The 21,518-nt window shown below is 41.7% G+C and overlaps 1 protein-coding gene across 3 annotated transcripts in view; it reads right to left on the bottom strand.

Moving 5' to 3' along the window:
• The window catches only part of LOC126326285 (cilia- and flagella-associated protein 58-like), a 369,658-nt gene extending 362,196 nt beyond the window's left edge, over positions 1-7,462 (bottom strand). For 2 of the 3 annotated variants that reach the window (XM_049995640.1, XM_049995632.1), the window contains exons 1-2: positions 7,234-7,462; positions 7,068-7,148 (exon numbers count right to left, since the gene is read on the bottom strand). In XM_049995640.1, coding sequence (XP_049851597.1) covers positions 7,068-7,148; positions 7,234-7,278 — 126 coding nt within the window. In that variant the 5' untranslated portion in view covers positions 7,279-7,462. The remainder of the gene's footprint in view (positions 1-7,067; positions 7,149-7,233) is intronic. The other variant, XM_049995677.1, reaches the window with a different exon arrangement.
• Positions 7,463-21,518: the final 14,056 nt, after the last annotated feature.

Here is a 21,518-nt window from a genome sequence, read left to right as displayed (position 1 = left end):
AGCTTGTTGCCCAGGTTTAGAGAGGGTGCATTTCTGGATGAGGTATCGAATATATTGCTTCCTCCTACTTATACCTCCCGAGGAGATCAAAAATGTAAAATTAGAGAGATTCGAGCGCGCACGGAGGCTTTCCGGCAGTCGTCCTTACCGCGAACCATACGCGACTGGAACAGGTTGAGGACATCCCACACATCCATGCCCGAGGCAGGATTCGAACCTGCGACTGTAGTGGTCGCTCGGTTCTAGACTGTAGCGCCCAGATCCGCACGGCCATTCCGGTGGGCGATTAGAACAGGAAAGTGAGGTAATGACAGTGGCACGTAAATTGCCCTCCTCCACACTCTGTTGGGTAGCTTGCGGAGTATAAATGTAGATGTCGATGGACCTCAAACAAACTTTTTTAGCAAGAACTGTAAGTGATGTAGAGCCATATCTGTCATGATACAGGTATCACAAAGGCATTACACTGTATGAATTGTTTTAAATTTTAGTCTGGATTTTATACTTCAAGGAAACACACAAATTTCTGCATTTCAGTTACCTTGAAATGTTTTAACATGTTTTCCAGTCCTATCAAGTGTACATTCTATCAAGCTGTATCCAGCTAACGTGTGAATATTTGATGAAAAACTGCCTTACTTGACCATTATGCTACATGCCCAACTCTGTTATGGTAATTTTTTATCTGTCTGCATCAGTTACTTTGCATGCCGCTCTGTGTGACAAACAATGGAAAATTTAACTGTGAAGAAAAATGTGAGTGTCACATTTGTAAAAGTTAATTCGGTGCCTCGCTTTCCAGAATGCTATCTCAATAAATTATATCTCATGATATGGCTTTTCAAGAGCACATACAAATTATCACTCATAAAATCTATCAAAATTGAGCACTAGAATAAAGGAAAACGTATTTGGAAAATCTTTAATGTCAAACACACTAAGTCTGTTCTCAGGCAATAGGAAAGTCACATGACACGAAAGCAGCACATTTGTCACAGGAAATACTAAACTGTTATGACGGTTAAGTGAAGGTTTCATATCTTCTACGATGTGATTGGCTCTCTCGCAACTCTTTTGTGTTTTTATGACGAGTACAAATCCAAGATGATGTAATGTGAAGGCCTATGCTATTAAGAAACACCAACTGTTTCACTGTTTTGATACAGCGTTTCGAAACATTACATTGCACTGTTTCATTTGTTTCGAAACAGTTATGTGTTTCAATTTGCCCATCTCTACAATGCGTAAAAAATAACTGTTTAATTTCTTTTAAACACTAATAAAACCATGTCTTATTTATAAAGCGTATTAAACAAAGTAGGGAAAGACAGATGACAAGTTAAGTTGCATAGTGTCATAATTAAGGTATTTACACATAAGCTTTCGGCCACAGCCTTCTTCATAAACAGAAACATGGCCTGTTGATACTTCAACCTGGAGTTTCCATTGTTTGTGTTAAACAGTGTTTTTAACACTTTATTTCAAACTTTCCTACCCTGAGAAGTATTCAGACAGACAAACAAGCGCAGATTGATAAAAAGGCTACACCAAAATAATCTTAACCATTTTAACGGATTCCTGCAAAAATTACGTTTTATTGGCATATTATACACATTAAATGTCACTAACCCTTTATTTACTTTTCAGATGAAAGACAGAATGATTACGAAGCTTTTCCCTCTCTTGATTCATATGATCACTAAAAGAAATCTCGTCGGTGAACTTCGGCTTAGCTTTCTTCCACAACACGTGTTTTCACTTGTTGGCATGCCACATATTATATAAGTTTTGACATAAATTAATCTTGAACACAATAACACTGGATTTATATGTGTTGTAGAACACTGCAAATAAGTAACTGACAACTTTAAGCGGCACAGCAGCGAACTCTTGTTTCAAACAGAAATACGGGAATAGCGAGACAGCAGCGAACTCTTCTTTCAAATAGGGGAATTGCGGCAGGTCATTCGGTTCAGTTCAGTTCAGAGAAAACAGGTGGGAAGTATAACATAACCTGTGCTCCACATTAACTATATAAAACAAAATACTATCCATTATAATAATGCATGTATATTCTCTGAATAAAAAGGTTCACATGAGATTTTCATTGCCCCCCCCCCCCCCTCCCCATTTCCATTTAGCTGCGGTTTTGTCAGACCTCTCCTCGGCATTTTGCGCTCACGTAGTTAATGGATGTCTCCTTACTTAAGGCGGGCTCTCACATGCAATAAAAGTGTCGCCACAGTTATACACGTATAGTATTGATGGATACTGCAGTTGCATGCGTGAATTCCTAGTTTTCAGTGGCGCAAGTTAAGAGAGGCAACTTTTGTCATGCCACTAAAATTCGACTCGATTGTACTTTGTTGGGCCACTTTCCTTCCGCCACTGCTCCCTCGTGGCAAGACAGTATTTCAAAACCCGAGCATTCTGTTGCAGTTAATGTGGAGTAATTTCTGCTGTACTCCTGGCTCAAATAGCTCTGAGCACTATGGGACTGGAGGTCATCAGTTCCCTAGAACGTAGAACTACTTAAACCTAACTAACCTAAGGACATCACACACAGCCATGCCCGAGGCAGGATTCGAACCTGCGACCATAGCGGTCGCGCGGTTCCAGACTGAAGCGCCTAGAACCGCTCGGCCACAAGGGCCGGCGCTGTACTCCTGTATTCCATTCCTTTTACGTGTGTTTTCACTTTTTACTGAAAAACCTGAGAGCCATGGTCGGCAGGTACACTTGCGTAGCATCTCAAGCTACAAGAACAGCAAGCTAGTTTGATTTTCTGGAGCAGAAAGAGAGAGACAGGTGTATGTGTATTAACGCCCCCCTCGATCGAAACCAATTGTGGGCTGCCCACCTATGACGTACATGATGAGTGTTGGGCAGCGGTGTTGCTGTAGTGGGGCTGTTAAAGAGCACGACCTGGTCCACAGGCCGTCCGTAGGGCGACGCCCTCCCGGCCATTCTGTTTCCGAGACCTCAGTCAAGTGGCCACCTGGCATCATCTCCCGTGTTAACATAGTCTACGGAGCCAAGTACATCAGTTAAAAAAGGAAAACGCCACTGTTTGCACAAGGAGGAAAGTTTGAAAAGATATCCATTCTAGGAACTGGGTGCTTCTCAAACTCTACAGGGTGCAACATAGCACTTCATATAGCACGGCGGCACAATAACTTAAAAAACTGAAGAGACAAAGACGTTGTTGGTTCAATCCCATACTGTTAAAAGTCTATTCTACTGGCCAATTTCAAGGTGGTTTTCGGAGATTTCTCACTTTCATCCTGTCAAATACTGGTCCTGAGTTCCAACTAACCCAGAAAATGTACCTTACATAGGCATTTTCTTTCAAATGTAATTACACCAGTCCACATCAAAAACAGGAATCACAGAACTAATGCAATAAATCCATTTTAAAACATTATCAGCTGTGAAGTTCTGTATACAAAAAAGTGTTTTCAGAGTTGAATAGGCATTTGTTAGAATTTATTCCTTTTTCGTCCACTTTCAATTAGTGTGGCATTTTTTGTTGGTCATTTCTGTTGAAATTCAACAGGATTTTCCCATTCGTTCAAATTTTTTTTTTAATTTTGAGATTTGGAACCTATGTTAACCTAACATTATTTGCAATATCAACAAACTTTTTGTGAATATTTACTAGCTATACTTCATAACTCGTTTGAGAGCTGGATTTAAGTATCTGAGAATATAACTTTACGATTGTTGAATGAGAATGGTGGCATACATACTTATACTAATAATATAAGAGGATGTATTTCGCATATGCCAATGAAATAGCATCAAAGTCAATCCACATCAGATTCTATACGCAATTCGCGATTGAGGTAGCCCCTGTGTTAACTATAATCTACAGAAGTCCCCTCGAACAAAAAATTGGGTCGAGTACTTGCAAGAAAGCACACCTGTCTACAAGAAGGGTGGCGAAGTTATTCACAAAACTTATCCATTCCTGGTAAAGTCTTAGAACATATTTTGAGCTCAAGCATAATGAGGTGTCTTGAACAAAAAACCTCCTCAAAGCCAACAGGCATGGGTTTCGCAAACATAGATCATGTTCACACAATTCGCGCTTTTCACACGTGACATCCTGAAAGCCAAGAAACAAGGCAGTCACGTAGATGCAGTATTTCTTGATTTCTGCAAAGCATTTGGCTTAGTACCACACCTACGCTTATTGTCAAAAAGTATGATCATATGGGGTATAAAGACACATTTGTGACTCGATTAAGGATTTCCTAGCACTGAGGACACAGCATGTTATTTGGATGAAGAGTCATCGGAACATGTAGAAGTAATTTCGGGGGCAGTTCAGGGAAGTGTAATGACTAACGAGTCCCTTGCTGTTCAACTTGTATGTTAATAAACTTGCAGACAAGATTAATAGTAAATTCCGCCTTTTTTCAGATAATGCCGCTATCTCACACGAAGTACAATGTGAAAGAAGCTGTAAAAATATTGAGCCAGACCTTGATAAGATATCAAAGTGTGTAAAAAAATGTAAAATAGTGCACTTCACAAAAAGAACACTGTTTCCTCTGAATACAATGATAGTGAGTCACAGCTGAAGTTTGTAAACTTATGCAAATACTTGGGTGTAACACTTAGTACGGACACGAAGTGGAATGATCACATAGGCTCAGCAGGGCAGAGCAAGTGGTAGGCCAGTTTATTGGTAGAATACCGAGGAAGTGCAGTTACTCTACAAACGTTACTTACAAATCACTTACCCATTCTAGAATATTGCTCAAGCATGTAGCACCCATCCCAGATAGGACTAACAGCGGATATTTAACGTATACAGAGAAGGGCGGTATGAATGGCCACGGATCTATTTAATCTGTAGGAGTGTGCCAAAGAGGTACTGAAGAAGCTCAACTGGCAAAATCTTGGAGGTAAACGTGAAATATCCCCAGAAGGTCTACTAACACAGTTTCAAGAACCGGCTTTAAATGATGACTATAGCAATATATTACAACCCCCTACATATCGCTCCTTGCTGGTGGCTAGGCACCTGAAGACGTCGGACAGCTGCAGTTTGCACAACGTGATCCGATGGCAAACCTGTGAAGACTATTTTGAACTTAACATTATTCGAAAACAATATATTTTTAATGTTTTAATGTTTCTATATTCGATAACTCCTTGTTTCTTGAATGTCGTATGATAATTTCACTTTTCTGGATTAAAAAAAGTAGCATTCAGACTAGGTTAATCTTTTACACATCGGCATGGAATTTACTGCCACAGGAGCACAACAAATCGAGAAAAAAGGACGTGTCTTGGATAGATATTTAATTAGTTGTAGCATTAAAACTGCATATTTGCGCGATAATGAGATATAAATACGAAATCCACCAAATACGGCACAATATCTACGGAAACTATGAAATCGAGATTGCACTGTGTGATGTGCTTTTGTGTGCGATGTGCTTTTGATACACAATCTGAGCGCAGGACACGTGATCTTGTTAGACAATTACAGCGAGCGTCATCTATTCGTCAACGATAACATGGCTATTTCGTCGCGTGCACACAAAAATAATATACATATAGTATTGAAATAAATAGAGCCATGGCTTCACACATAATTTTAGTTGTCAGAAATATTGGCTGCTTTTTTTCGTCAAAGATGTGATTAAGGTGGGAAGTAAGAGGACATTTTAAATCGATACGAATGAAGCAATGACATGACTATGCTTGTTTGCGAGAATTATATGGCTGTTTTACTCTGAATATGTTATGGTTTCCGTATCGCGATTTCATAGGGTATTGTACGCCTTGGACGTAACAACAGTATTTATTCCAGAACTGTGAGATTGTTACCAAGCAATCGTAATTTTATTACTCCTGGATGTCATACGATAATATAATTTCAGTTCTTTAAATAAAAAAGTAGCATTCATATTGGGTCGAGATTAATAAAATCAAAAGGTTGCATATTATACTGAAATAGGTATATTCCTTAGATACCAAGGTAACCTATCTTAGGAGTTTGAATGGATAATTATCTGTCGTTTCAAATACAATGAGTTTTGTACATATCTGGTCAAAATTAGTGCTTGAGGCATTACAAGTTTCCAAATTCGCGGAATCATTTATATCAAAGGGAACGATTTTACAGTTTTGCCCTCTCTTTAATAAACTTCCATGGTCAAATACATTACATACATTAAAGACTACTGATACACATATTAAGCACTGGGCAAATATAGATCGGATTGGTAAAAAAGATGGGATGGAAGGTAACGATCGAATAGGGCAGTGCTGGTTGTCCAGCTCAGCGATCTTTGCTCTAGTACACTGTTCCTGTCGTATTTGATTTTATTTACTATTGGCATACTTTCGAGTTTTGATGAAGTATGACATGCCCACGGTTATGTACTCGTCTTTGATTTTTGAATGCAATAAATAGAATCCGTTCATTATGTAATGAACAACAACCGCAGAAAGTCATATTTTCCTGGCCGATATATCAAAATAGCTTTTGCATTTCACCATAAAGCGGAGAGGCGTGGAGTAGCAGATATGCACAACAAGGCCGTCAGCAAGTGAACTTTCGTCCAACAAGGCCTTCGTCGAATACACACACACACACACACACACACACACACACACACACACACACACACACACACACACACAAATGTAAACGCAAATCACGTGTGATGTGTGTGTGATTACGATTGCGTGAGTGTGTGTGTGTGTGTATGTCGTCTAATGTCGACGAAGGCCTTGTTGGACGGAAGTTTACTTTCTGGCAGTCACACACACACATGTAAACGCAAATCACGTGTGATGTGTGTGTGATTACGATTGCGTGAGTGTGTGTGTGTGTGTATGTCGTCTATTGTCGACGAAGGCCTTGTTGGACGAAAGTTTACTTTCTGGCAGTCGTTTTGTTGTGCCTATCTGCTACCCAACATTTCGGCTGTATGGTGAGTAGCAACTACCCTTTTCATCATTATTGTTACACTCCATCATGGATTTTTCATTGTTCAACTTCTGCAACTATCATTATTAAGTGCACGATAATGCTGAAAACTTACTGTTTCGTATTCTCTTTGTATCGCACCAAAAGGCGGGTCAGCGAGTGACGTGGCTACTTGGTCGGTGCTTGAAACCGCCGACTGAAAGACAAAGAGCACAGTGATCAAACCATCCATACAAAGCATGAGCGTTACACGTGAAAAAAGTAAACAGCCCATGCCATACCTCTTGCATACCAATATCGTCCGTTTTATCGTCTTCTTTCTCCATGATTCACTGCACACAATACCTCTACGTGACACTATTTCGTATAAAGGAAATAACGAGACTTTCAATTGCAATTTATCTGCTCCTAAACCTCTTGTCACAGCGCATGAGAACGCTTTCACGAGGCTGTTAGCAGTGTTGCTTAGACGACAGTTAGTTGCATGCTCCGTGGATCTCTTGCAAAGACGCTGGCCGTCAATTAGTTTATGGTTGAAACACTATGTAATACACATTCTTAGTGAAAATTGTCTTTTAATTAATCTTCGGCTATGATTTTACTTGTTGGGGACGGTTAAATTCTAATTACAGCTGCGGCGGCGGCGTAAGTGGGCCAATGTTGGCAACGACCGTTGAATGCTAGGAATTATGTGACGTTCATATTAACGCAAAGGTTTTGTTATGAAAACCGGGGGGCAGCTCAAATTGGATGCGCAGATCGCTGAAAAATTTGTCGTTTTGCGCGTGTCGTCATCATCGGAGCACTTAAGAGCGCGCAACTCCATTGTGTATCGAGGCGAACAAGGCAGTTTGTTCGTGTGCTTTTGCTTGTCCTGCTTTGCGACGCCTGATAAACGTTATATTTTAAAGTACCTCGCTGTGCTGTTTCAGGATGCCTGTCGTACAGCACGAAAACAAAAGGTTCGGATGTAATCTGTCGTTTGTAACCCAAAAGACATTCAGTTGCATAAAGTCTGGATAACGAAGTGCACCAAAAAGATCGCTTAGATATTACAACAACGTGTGTTGTTTACATTTCATGCCTGATGGTTAAGTCTGTGACTGACGTGTATGACTTCGTGATGTATCACCTAGGAAAGTGTTTAAATCAGGCACAGTGCTGAAGGTAAATACAACAGGAAGCGTTCCCAGTGTAAGTGGTAATGCAAGTGCAGCTGATGCAGTTTCTTCAGGTAGGACAGACCATATATTTCCATCTGGAAAAGAAGTCATACGCAATGTCATCAAAATTATCCGGACACTTGGCTGTAAATGACTTACAAGTTCGTGACGCCCTCCATCGGTAATGCTGGAATTCAATATGGTGTTGGCCCACCCTTAGCCTTGATGACAGCGTCCACTCTCGCAGGTATACGTTCAGTCAGGTGCTGGAAGATTTGTCGGGGAATGGCAGCCCAGTCTTCACGGAGTGCTGCACTGAGGAGAGGTATCGATGTCGGTCGGTGAGGCCTGTCACGAAATCAGCGTTCCAAAACATCCCAAAGGTGTTCTATAGAATTCAGGTCAGGACTGGGCAGGCCAGTCCATTAGAAGGATGTTGCTGTCGTGTATCCACTCTGCCACAGGCAGTGAATTATGAAAATGCGATCGATCCTGTTGAAAGATGCAATCGCCATCCCCGAATTGTTCTTCAACAGTGCGAAGCAAGAAGGTGGTTAAAACATCAATGTAGGCCTTTGCTGTGATAATGTCACGCAAGACAATAAGGGGTGCAAGGCTCCTCCATGAAAAACACGACTACGCCATAAGACCACATACCTCCGAATTTTACTGGTGGCACTACACACGCTGGCAGATGACGTTCACCGGGCATTCGCCATACCCACAGCCTGCCATCGGATCGACACATTGTGTACCGTGATTCGTCACTCCATAAAACGTTTTTCCACTGTTCAATCGTCCAATGTTTACGCACCTTACACCAAGCGAGGCGTCAATGGCGTTTACTGGCGTGATGTGTGGCTGCTCGACCGTCAAATCCAAGTTTTCTCAAGTCCCGCCTAACTGTCATAGTACTTGCAGTGGATCCTGATCCAGTTTCGAATTCTTGTGTGATGGTATCTGCCTATTACACATTACGGTCCTCTTCAACTGTCGGCTTCCGCTGAGAATTAACAGACGAGGCCGGTATGTATGATTTTGTGCTGTACGTGTCCCTTCAGGTTTCTGCTTCACTATCACATAGTAGACAGTGGACCTAGGGATGTTTAGGAGTGTGGAAATCTCGCGTTCAGATGTATGACACAAGTGACACCCAACCACCTGACCACATTCGAAGTTTGTGAGTTCCGCGGATCGCCCCATTCTGCTCTCTCAGGATGTCTAATGACTACTGACGTCGCTGATACGGAGTACCTGGCAGCAGGTGGCAGCACAATGCACTTAATATGAAAACGGTATGTTTTGTGGGGTATCCGGATACATTTGATCACGTAGTATATCAATTGAATTGTCCAAACATGTAATATTTATTTGTTCATTTAAAAATACATACATTTAACTTTGCCTTCTCTGATGAACACTTCAGATTGTGCACTTCAACTTGGCCCTTTCTTATTATATTTTTCTGAGATTCCCATATATTCGAGAAGGGGGTTCTCTTTTCTCGTGGCATTCCAAAACTGCGGCAGTTGCAGTCAGAGTTGGTTTTTATTTTCATCACACTTTCCATTTTCTCTGCTGAAAGCCTATTTTTTTCAGACTAACACTGAAAACTCTTTCACATTCTGCATCGGCTCCTAGAATAGCAAAAATGAACTCCACGAACATTTGAAATTCTTCATTTCAATCACAACCAGCCTTCACACAGCACTGTAGGACAATCTCCCATTTCTTCTGAAGACACACGTTATTGGTTCTCCAGGACTACAAGTATTCTTCAGTTACTAGCTTTATGGCACAGTATCAAAAATAATGTTTTCGTCACCATGGTATTCTCTTACATTTTCGTACAGTTTGTTACAATAGAATTTAATAGCAAGTTCCTTACTTCAAGCACATCTTTGATAAATCGTTTAGATCAATTTATTAACTATAGGTTGCACTCGTAGTAAAGTATCCTGGCAGTTTCCTGCAACTGAGTTTTATGTAGAACACCATTCTCGTTAATGTGTTCTGCAGTGTCATTGCTGTAAGTGGAATAAATGTATTCACTTGCCTGTCTTCTAACTTCTGAAGTAGAATGTGTTACGGCTTCTGCACCACTTGTTAGCAGCAGACACAAGGCTGCCCCAAAGACTGAGACAGCGTGGAGTTTTACAATTGTTTATTGAACTTTCTTTACAATTTCTCCCTCGTCGTCGCTGCCCAGCCCTGCAGATCCCTCCGCCTGGCTGTTGCTGTGCATATTCTCCGACAATGAGCGCAACGCGTGCTGCTGATCGCCATGGGGAACCTCAGGCCACCAGTGCTCCGCTGAAGCCAGGAGGCCCAGTGGTCAAGATAAACTTATCGCCGCTCGGCGCCCCCAGTACGGGCACGCCCACGGAGCCGCGTCGCCGTGAGGTCAGCTGCCGACGCCTGCTGTACCGGCGGCTGCGAAGCCGTCACTCGCGATGTCCGCGAGGTCCCGTCATGGACGGACCAGGCGCCGTGGGCCCGGGTTGCCGTGAAGTCCGGGCGTCAGTCGCCGGCGGCGCCTGTGACCGAGACCACTGTGCGGCCGATCCTGCTGGAAGTTCTCGCTGTAGTTAGTCAGCCATGATGCCGACCGAACTCGGGTCGACCCCCAGAGCTGAAGCTGACATCTGGCGGCGAACGGACGACTCCTACGAGCTGGAACAGACTTCCGGAATCGTCACCTACGAAGACTGAACATTCGGACACGGACCACGTCCGTCCTCAGACCCGAACTGCTTCCTAATGGCTTCTGTCTGTTGCCGCCTGCCGTCCACTATTTATATCCGGCAGGAGTACGTTTTTTACCCTCGGTGGTAGCATTTTGTTATTACTCTCGCAGTATATTGCAGTGTGACTTAGCGTGCTGCCCTCACTTCTCCTTACTCAGCACTCTCCAGGCTTCGCTCGGTCTGTGTGCATCCTTGCGTCAATCTGTTGGTAGACTGCTGCTGTCAGCAAGGCTATCTGTGCGTGCTTATTTCGCAACGCCTCGGTCGCCGGCGTGCCTCTGTTTAGCCATTCTGCACTGTGTGAAGCAATACTTACTACATGTGGCCGCAACACTGCCTCCTCCTGAAAATTAAATTCGTCCCCGAATTTACCCTATACGTTAACTCTAGTTCTATCCTATATTCTACTTCTACCCTATATACATACAGGTTGCCCTGACTCATGCCCTACTGGTAATCCATTCTACAGGAATCTCATGGAGCCGTCTTGCATTAACATGCTGAATCTTCTGTTTTAATAAGACATATACCACACCGATAAATACAATCAACAAGGTAACAGTACTGGTTGAAATAACAATGGTCACTATGTTACATTTCCGCCTGGTATCGTACTCCTCCACATGTCTTAATAATTGCTCCATTGAAATTTGACTTTTCTCCGAATCTACTACTTTATCTACCGTTTGCAATAGTGTAGCATTCAAGGTGTTGTTAATATACGTCAAATTTTCTCCTGGAGCGATGCTGAATGACGCACCTCGCCAGTACAACGTCAGATGAGTATCTGTAGCCTTGGTGACTCCCGTGACTGTCGCTGGTAAGCTGAAACGATCCCCTACTATTTCTCAATTTGTCCCGTTGATTAGTAAACCACAGTCCCATAATTCCATTTGCGTGGTTGCTGTCTAATTCCCATTGCCATAACACTTGGCTGATATCCTCTCCGTAGTGAATACTGAATCCAACCGATGCCTCCCAGCTTGCTGATAATGTGGCGTAGGCTTCACCATTATTCTTCGACACTCCGAAGCCTCTGCTTCTGCCCTAAATAACTGGATCTCACATGACCCCTTGCCTGTGACAACAACCCGTGATGGACAAATGAAAACCGACTCCGTTAGACATCTACTCAACTCTAAACTCGACATAGCAGCATGAGTATAAGCCTCCTTAGAAATTAATAAAACCTCCTGTGTCCTGAAATGTACGCCCTTCTCCATGCGCTCCCATCCGACCGTATAAGGATGCACTGTGTATCAGTGATACTGTCTCCCCACACTAGTTACTGGAAACCTAATCTCTATATACATCTTAAATAGATCTGTTGTTACCTTAATGCTAGACATATGATAAAAAAGTGACATACTCGCTTCAATTACCAGCACTACGTGCTCTACCCCCTCTGGAAACTCTCCCTCTGCTTGCTTCAGACTCCGTCTGAATTTTTCTGGTGACATCAATGTCACACTCACCTGCCTGTGCAATGCGTGATGTACTGCCTCTTGCCATTCATCCATCCTCACTCGTGCATCAATGCTGTTAACCAGTTCCTGCAGCAATTTAGCCATTTGCAGCTTCCTTTCCACTATATCCAATCGCGCTTGTACCTGTTCCAGATCCATATTCAATAATTTCTGGGTTTGTTCTATATATGCTCGTAACCCTGTAGCCATCCCATGCACCACACATGTCACATTCAACAACTGTGTACCTAATCCTTGTATCTCTGTTGTGTGTATATCCACTAACCTCCCTATGTTTTCCTCCCTGTCGCGAATAACTGTTAAAGAACTGTTCAAACCCTCAATATCGTCTCTATCCGCTGTTACAAAAATTGTTTTCAGCAACTTCCCACCTGCATTCAACCAAACCCTCTTTACTCTCTTTCTCCTCCCTGGAATCATGCTCATGACTTGGCGCAGTTCTTCCCTTATTTCCTTACATGACCTATCCAAAGACTCGTACCCTTCTTGCACGTCCTGTAATATTCCGTTCTTAGGTGCAACCGTTTCCACACTCGATACCACCTTCTGAAGCTACCGCATCTCTTTCCTTACCTGCAGGATATTGAGTGCCAGCTGAAGCGTCCACTCGTGACTCGTGAGGACCACATCCGGTTGTTTCCCGGACAACATCCCACTTCGCAACGGCATATCCTGTACCTGGCCAGCTTGTGTCAGCTGCCAGAGGACATGCCCCATACTATCCACTTGTACCCCATCATGTGTCACCTACAGAATGGAGAGAGAAGAAAAAACTCCCATCACTACCCCTTAATACCAATAAAATAACCCTAGTCTGTTCACAAAAATAATACACACATGATAAATACTGCTAACTACACATCCCTCGAACGCAACTTAATACCCAGTTTACTGTCTGCTTCTGCTGCTTCTTTTCGCTTTCTGTCAGAAGAAGATGTACATATACACAGATGTACTACCCCCTGGAACGGCTTAACTCAACTAACATGAACCACAGTTGTCTTGGTAGGCAATTGTAGTTTTACATGGACAGGTGATGTTATTTCTACTACGTGGTATGGTCCCTGGAACTTGTTTGTGAACTTCTTGGTTCTCCCTTGTGACCATACGGATTAGCTAGTAGCACCCAGTGGCCTACTCTGTACTTTGGCAACTTCCTCGTTGTATCGTTCTTGTCGTTCCAATGCTTTCATGTTAGCTCGTCTAACTCTCTGCCATACTTCCTTAATAGTTTTCGCAAATTGCGTTACATGCTCGCACTCAGCTCCCAGCCTTGGACGAAGCATGTCAAAAGCTGACGGCATCTTCTGCCCACACACCACTTCGTACGGCGACAATTATATGCACTGATTACGAATAGCAAGTACACATCCCAGTCGGTGTGTTGACTATTTACATAGTGACTCAATATCTTAGCTATCATGTGATGCACTCTCTCTGTTCGTCTGTTTGCTTATGGATGGACTGGACTAGTCTGTAGTTTCTTTACCATCAGTAACTTACGCAGTTGCATCATCAGATCAGACGTGAAATTAGTAACTTGATCCGAGATTAAGAACTAGTAACCAATTATTAACTAAAGCTTGTGCCACTATACTTGCTTTCTGATCTGGTAATGGGACCATGAATAAATACCTAGAAAAGAGGTCAATCACTGTTAACGCATACTTATTCCATGCTGCATTCCTGTTAAGTTGGCCTAATACATCGATTCTGATTTGTTGGAAAGGTCTGTATGCCTCTGGTAATCTTTGAAGCTGAATATTTTGATGGCTCAAGTCTGCAAGCTGTGCACATGGCACACAATTCCTGTCTTACTCGTCCATGTCTTGACGTAGTGAGTAGTAGTGAAACCTATGTGCCAACGCACTGTGCATTGGTGCCAAATTTATTCAAGATGGCGGCGATGACATAATCCAAGATGGCTGCATGTAGACTTGGCAATGGTGCATGAGGTCATCTGAGATGGCGGCTTTTGGTGGGAAAATAGACCAATTGTGCTATGTCTATTAACCTAACCCTCCAGAAAAATGGTGGAAAGTTTGAATTATGGCGGGAAAACAGGCTAATTAGGCTAAGTCCACTAACCTGACCCTGCAGAAGAAATTGGCGCCAAATTCAAATTCCAACAAGATAATGCATGCAAAACTGTACTTGTCTTTATTATTATTCATTATTCTTGATTATCATTTATTAACATTCATTGTCATTTATTATTATTTATTATTATTATTCTTTCCTGTCTCAGACATTATGTCTGGTTAAAAATGGAAAGTGATGCGGACCTTGATCAAGCGTGACTTCCTTTTAAATGTACGGTGTATGATACAATGCATTTAGGAACTTTCGGGTAATTGCACATGTATCAGTAATTACAGATTTCTGTAGTTGTATATATATATGTTTGGATGTAACTGTATTGCATTGACGTACTGGTGGATATTGTGTGGTATGACTCCTGTAGTTGATACAATAATTGGTATGATGTCAACTTTATCCTGATGCCACATGTCTTTGACTTCCTCAGCCAGTTGGATGTATTATTCAATTTTTTCTCCTGTTTTCTTTTGTATATTTGTTGTCTTGGGCATGGATATTTCGATTAATTGTGTTAATTTCTTCTTTTTATTGATGAGTATGATGTCAGGTTTGTTATGTGGTGCTGTTTTATCTGTTATAATGGTTCTGTTCTAGTATAATTTGTATCCATCATTCTCCAGTACATTTTGTGGTGCATACTTGTATGTGGGAACGTGTTGTTTTATAAGTTTGTGTTGTAAGGGTAAGGCAAGCTGTTGATGTATTATTTTTGCTACATTGTCTTGACTTCTGCGGTATTCTGTATTTGCGAGTATTGTACACCCGCTTGTGATGTGATCTACTGGTTCTGTTTGTTGTTTGCAAAGTCTGCATTTATCTGTTGTGGTATTGTGATCTTTAATAATATGCTTGATGTAATATCTGATGTCTGTTATTTGATCCTGTATTGCAATCATGAGTCCTTCTGTCTCACTGTATATATTGCCTTTTCTTAGCCATGTGTTGGATGTGTCTTGATCGATGTGTGGCTGTATTAGATGATACGGGTGCTTGCCATGTAGTGTTTTCTTTTTCCAATTTACTATCTTCGTATCTGTTGATGTTATGTGAGTGATTGGTTTGTGTCTTTTGCTAGTTTCTGCTCGTTCTAGAAAAAAATTTTCTTAAATTGTCTACCTGTTCATAATGTAGGTTTTTATTAGGATAAATCCCGTTCCTCCTTCCTTTCTGCTTAATGTGAATCTTTCTATTGCTGAATGTATGTGATGTATTCTATATATTTGTGGCATTGTGATCGTGTAAGTGTATTGAGTGCTTCTAGGTCTGTGTTATTCCATTTCACTACTCCAAATGAGTAGGTCAATATTGGTATAGGATTGGTATTTATAGCTTTTGTCTTGTTTCTTGCTGTCAATTCCGTTTTCAGTATTTTTGTTAGTCTTTGTCTATATTTTTCTTTTAGTTCTTCTTTAATATTTGTATGATCTATTCCTATTTCTGTCTGTATCCTAGATATTTATAGGCATCTGTTTTTTCCATCGCTTTTACGCAGTCACTGTGGTTATCCAATATGTAATCTTCTTGTTCAGTGTGTTTTACCTTGACTATGCTATTTTTCTTACATTTGTCTGTTTCAAAAGCCATATTCATATCATTGCTAAATACTTCTGTTATCTTTAGTAATTGTTTGAGTTGTTGATTTGTTGCTTCCAGTAATATTGTATCCATAATTTGTATTATTTAGCATGTTGGATAGTGAATCAGAGCAAGGCAGAACCAGAAAGGACTTAATGAGTCTCCTTGGTATATTTCACGCTTAATCTGTATTGGCTGTGATGTGATATTATTTGAATTTGTTTGGATATTAAGTGTGCTTTTCCAATTTTTCATTACTATGTTTAGGAACTGTATCAATTTAGGATCTACTTTGTATATTTCCAATATTTGTAGTAACTATGAGTGGGGTACACTGTCAAAAGCTTTTTGGTAATCAATGTATGCATAGTGTAGCGACCGTGGTTTAGTTTTAGCTTCATATGTCACATCTGCATCTATTATCAGTTGCTCTTTACATCCTCGTGCTCCTTTGCAACAGCCTTTTTGTTCCTCATTTATAATTTTGTTCTGTGTTGTATGTGTCATTAATTTCTGTGTAATGACTGAAGTTAATATTTTGTACATTGTTGGTAGGCGTGTTATGGGGCGATATTTTGCTGGGTTTGCTGTGTCTGCTTGATCTTTAGGTTTCAGGTAATTTATTCCATGTGTAAGTGTATAAGGGAATGTGTATGGGTCTGCAATGTAACTGTTAAATAATTTAGTTAGACGTGAATGTGTTGGGGTGAACTTCTTTAGCCAGAAATTGGCTATTTTATCTTTCCCAGGGGATTTCCAATTGTGTGTAGAATTAATTGTTCAGGCGACTTCATGTTGCAAAATTATCACTTCGGGCATTTGTGGTATCATCTTGTATGTGTCTGTTTGTGCTTGTATCCACCTTGCATGTCTGTTATGTTTTACCGGGTTTGACCATATGTTGCTCCAGAAGTGTTCCATGTCGGTTATGTTTGGTGGGTTGTCTATTTTAATGTGTGTGTTATCTATTGTCTGATAAAATTTCTTTTGGTTTGTGTTGAATGTTTGGTTTTGTTTCCTTCTATTTTCACTTTTTTTGTATCTTCTAAGTCGTTTGGCCAATGCTTTTAATAGCTGCTTCTTTTGCTCTATCGCTTCTTGTTGTGAGATTTTACCTAACCTTTTTCGTTTTTTGTCTGATATTTCATTTCTTATAAATTGTGTTAGCTGTCCGATGTCTTTTCTCAGTTTTTCTATTCTTATCTGTAGCCTTCGTTGCTATGCTAGTTTTGTGGGTGTCTTCTGTGTGTTGGTTTATTCAGATCTCTGCCTAGTGTGTATATTTAGTGTAGTGAGTGCTCCTATATAAACCAGCAGTTGTAACTCTTCCATAGTTGTATTTTCATTTATTTTGTTGTGTGTGATTGTGTTGATAGTTGTTATTGTTGTTTCGACTTGTCGGTTATTTGGTGGTCTATGCAAGAATGGTCTAATGTCTGTATTTGTGTCTTTGTATTCTATATACGTCAGCTGAAATTTTTCTTCTATATCTAACATGTGCGTCACTTTGTGTTCTATTTGTGCTTCTTCTGGTGGCTGTCTTAAGATTTCGTTTTCCTCTGATTGTTTAATTGATGCATGTTGTTCTTTGTTTGTTTGCTCTGGGATGTTTGAGTCCATTATTGTATTTTCTTCTTCTCATGATTGCACATTATTTTGTTCCTGTATTTGTTGTACTTGTTGTTTGATGTTTTCTAATTCTGACTGGGGTACCCTTTTATTTTTGATTATTACACGGATCTGATCAGCTAGTCGTTGTTATGTTAAAAATTTTAATTCTGGGTATCTGGTAATATACACTCCTGGAAAATTGAAATAAGAACACCGTGAATTCATTGTCCCAGGAAGGGGAAACTTTATTGACACATTCCTGGGGTCAGATACATCACATGATCACACTGCCAGAACCACAGGCACATAGACACAGGCAACAGAGCATGCACAATGTCGGCACTAGTACAGTGTATATCCACCTTTCGCAGCAATGCAGGCTGCTGTTCTCCCGTGGAGACGATTGTAGAGATGCTGGATGTTGTCCTGTGGAACGGCTTGCCATGACATTTCCACCTGGCGCCTCAGTTGGACCAGCGTTCGTGCTGGACGTGCAGACCGCGTGAGACGACGCTTCATCCAGTCCCAAACATGCTCAATGGGGGACAGATCCGGACATCTTGCTGGCCAGGGTAGTTGACTTACACCTTCTAGAGCACGTAGGGTGGCTCGGGATACATGCGGACGTGCATTATCCTGTTAGAACAGCAAGTCCCCTTGCCGGTCCAGGAATGGTAGAACGATGGGTTCGATGACGGTTTGGATGTACCGTGCACTATTCAGTGTCCCCTCGACGATCACCAGAGGTGTACGGCCAGTGTAGGAGATCGCTCCCCACACCATGATTCCGGGTGTTGGCCCTGTGTGCCTCGGTCGTATGCAGTCCTGATTGTGGCGCTAACCTGCACGGCGCCAAACACGCATACGACCATCATTGGCACCAAGGCAGAAGCGACTCTCATCGCTGAAGACGACACGTCTCCATTCGTCCCTCCATTCACGCCTGTCGCGACACCACTGGAGGCGGGCTGCACGATGTTGGGGCGTGAGCGGAAAACGGCCTGACGGTGTGCGGGACCGTAGCCCAGCTTCATGGAGACGGTTGCGAATGGTCCTCGCCGATACCCCAGGAGCAACAGTGTCCCTAATTTGCTGGGAATTGGCGGTGCGGTCCCCTACGGCACTGCGTAGGATCCTACGGTCTTGGCGTGCATCCGTGCGTCGCTGCGGTCCGTTCCCAGGTCGACGGGCACGTGCACCTTCCGCCGACCACTGGCGACAACATCGATGTACTGTGGAGACCTCACGCCCCACGTGTTGAGCAATTCGGCGGTACGTCCACCCGGCCTCCCGCAAGGCCCACTATACGCCCTCGCTCAAAGTCCGTCAACTGCACATACGGTTCACGTCCACGCTGTCGCGGCATGCTACCAGTGTTAAAGACTGCGATGGAGCTCCGTATGCCACGGCAAACTGGCTGACACTGACGGCGGCGGTGCACAAATGCTGTGCAGCTAGCGCCATTCGACGGCCAACACCGCGGTTCCTGGTGTGTCCGCTGTGCCGTGCCTGTGATCATTGCTTGTACAGCCGGAGCAAGTATGGCGGGTCTGACACACCGGTGTCAATGTGTTCTTTTTTCCATTTCCAGGAGTGTATTTTGTGTATACTTGTGATCTGTATCCAGTTGTGTTGGTTCCTAAGTTCGTTGCTTGGTAATAGAACATGAGGTGTCAGTTAACTTCATCTGACCATCTGATTCTCTGTCTTTGTCTTCCTTCTAGGGTGGTTACAGGAAGCATATCCTACAAAACACCTCTATTTCGATTTAAGTCATTTTCCGTGTGGCTAGCAGTGTCGTTACCATTGTAGACGGGCATAGGGTTCAAGCGTCGTCCCCGACCATGACAGCACTTGTCCAAGGCTTCATTAGTTCTGTCCTGAACCAACTAATCACACTGAAAGGGGGGTTAGCCCTATTAGTGGTTTGTTCCTTTCGTCGCCTTTTATGACTGGCAGAACATACCGGAGGCCTATTCTTTTCCTGGGCCTCCATTGGGTTATTATTATTATTATTATTATTATTATTATTATTTATTATTGGCCTACCTCCACTAGAAAATTCGAGGCAAATTCAAATTCCAGCACGATAATGGCTGGAAACCCAAACTTCTTTTTATTATTATTATTGTTTATCATTCATCATTTATTATTATTTGTTTGTTATATTGGCCTACTTCCACTAGAAAACTGCGCCAAATTCAAACATGATAATGTCTCGAAAACGGTACTTCTATTTTTTTATTATTTATTATCATCTTTTCTTTACAATCGGATTGACCATCTAGGATCACGTTAAAAACTTTAGTTCCTCTTCTTCCTTTGTTGTTGTTTCCTATTTTCCCAGTATTCCCTCATTTTCTCCCCATGAAGTCTCTTCCTTTCTTCTGTCCATGTTGTTTCCGATTTTTTATTTCTTTTGCTTTGAAAGCCTTCCAAATTTAGTATTTTGTTTTTAAAACGGTTTCTTTCTGCTATTTCTCATTCTTTGATGTTGTTTCTTTCAAGATCTTTTCTTACTTCTACAATCAATGCTATTGTCGATTTCTTCTTCCACAAATATAGGAGTATTTCTTTTGTTAGTCTATTTCCATCCATTTGGTAGAGATGTCCAGAAAAGGTTAGTCTTCGTTTGGCCATTACTTCAGATATGCGCGAAGTCTTAGAAATACGTATATCGTTGTCTGGTATACTTTGATTGATTTTATGTGTTCGAGAATTAAGTATGAATGGACGTACTGAACTGTCATCTATCAATGCTCGCAATGATACTTGCAAAGTGGAGGAGGTATGGTTTAGCTATGATACTGAAATTAGGAAAACATGCTGTCACATGATTGGCCAGTGTTGGACTTACTGTAAAATTTTTCGCGATATCAGCTATGATGGATAATATTACAGTAGATCGGTGGTGTCTTATCCATCCCATCCGTGCATTGGGTACCACATAATGATTGAGTGACAATGCTTGTTTGAGTTGTGGAACAAATTTTGGTTGATGGACTGCAACTTCTAGGGTTGCTAGCACCGAAAACGGTGATCCCGTACTTGTGTGCAAAATGAACAATCACTAGAAATGGAATGCAGAGTTATCAACTATTGGGTCATCGCAACATATGAGTTTAAAGGCCGTCAGTCACTTTCGAGGGATAGTTTGGAAAGTCGCCACAACGCCACGAGGCTCTTCTAGTTTCCTTGTGTTGTGGCTGTTCTTTATTTAAAATCATTGAATGTTATGCTATCGACTGTAAGAATATGATTTATAAGGTGCAAGGTATAGTTTCCTGTGAGAAGCCATGCATCAGTCCGTGTTAATGTCTGTGCAGGGCAGGAATTCTGGTTATTCAGAGGTCGGTGGCACGCTACAGTACTAGGACTCAGCTTACGAGGTGAGTTTTATAATATTATATTAAAAATATTTGTGGTCTTCTAATACGTGAGTCTGGAGATGTCTGTAGAAAAGGGAGCAGGCTCTGATCAGAAAGACTGATGCATTTCTGCCAACGGGAAAATGCTCTCGAATTAGCTGAACTGTTCTGGGAGGGACTTGGGTCGACTGAGGGTGCTCTGATGTAAAATGGTGATTTGTACCATATAGGAATAAGAATTGTATCTTTATTACAAGGACAAGGTGCACGTCGGAAAATTGTTACCATTGGTCTGTGTTTAAGTATATAATATTAAATGCCCTATCCTCAGTGAGAGGTGTGTGTATGTCGGTAAAAGTTTAAGCTTATTTCACTACATGTATGTGTAATTTGGTACGTTTAATTGTTCACTGAATATGACTATCTGTGGAAAAAGCAAGTATTATGTTCTATTGAGCTGGGTTGTACGTGGGGGCGTAAATGCTTGTACAAAATTATTATAACGGGGTTGGTGG

Source organism: Schistocerca gregaria, chromosome 1, assembly GCF_023897955.1.
Source record: "Schistocerca gregaria isolate iqSchGreg1 chromosome 1, iqSchGreg1.2, whole genome shotgun sequence".
NCBI classification, from domain to species: domain Eukaryota; kingdom Metazoa; phylum Arthropoda; class Insecta; order Orthoptera; family Acrididae; genus Schistocerca; species Schistocerca gregaria.
This window is presented reverse-complemented; position numbering and strand designations above follow the sequence as displayed.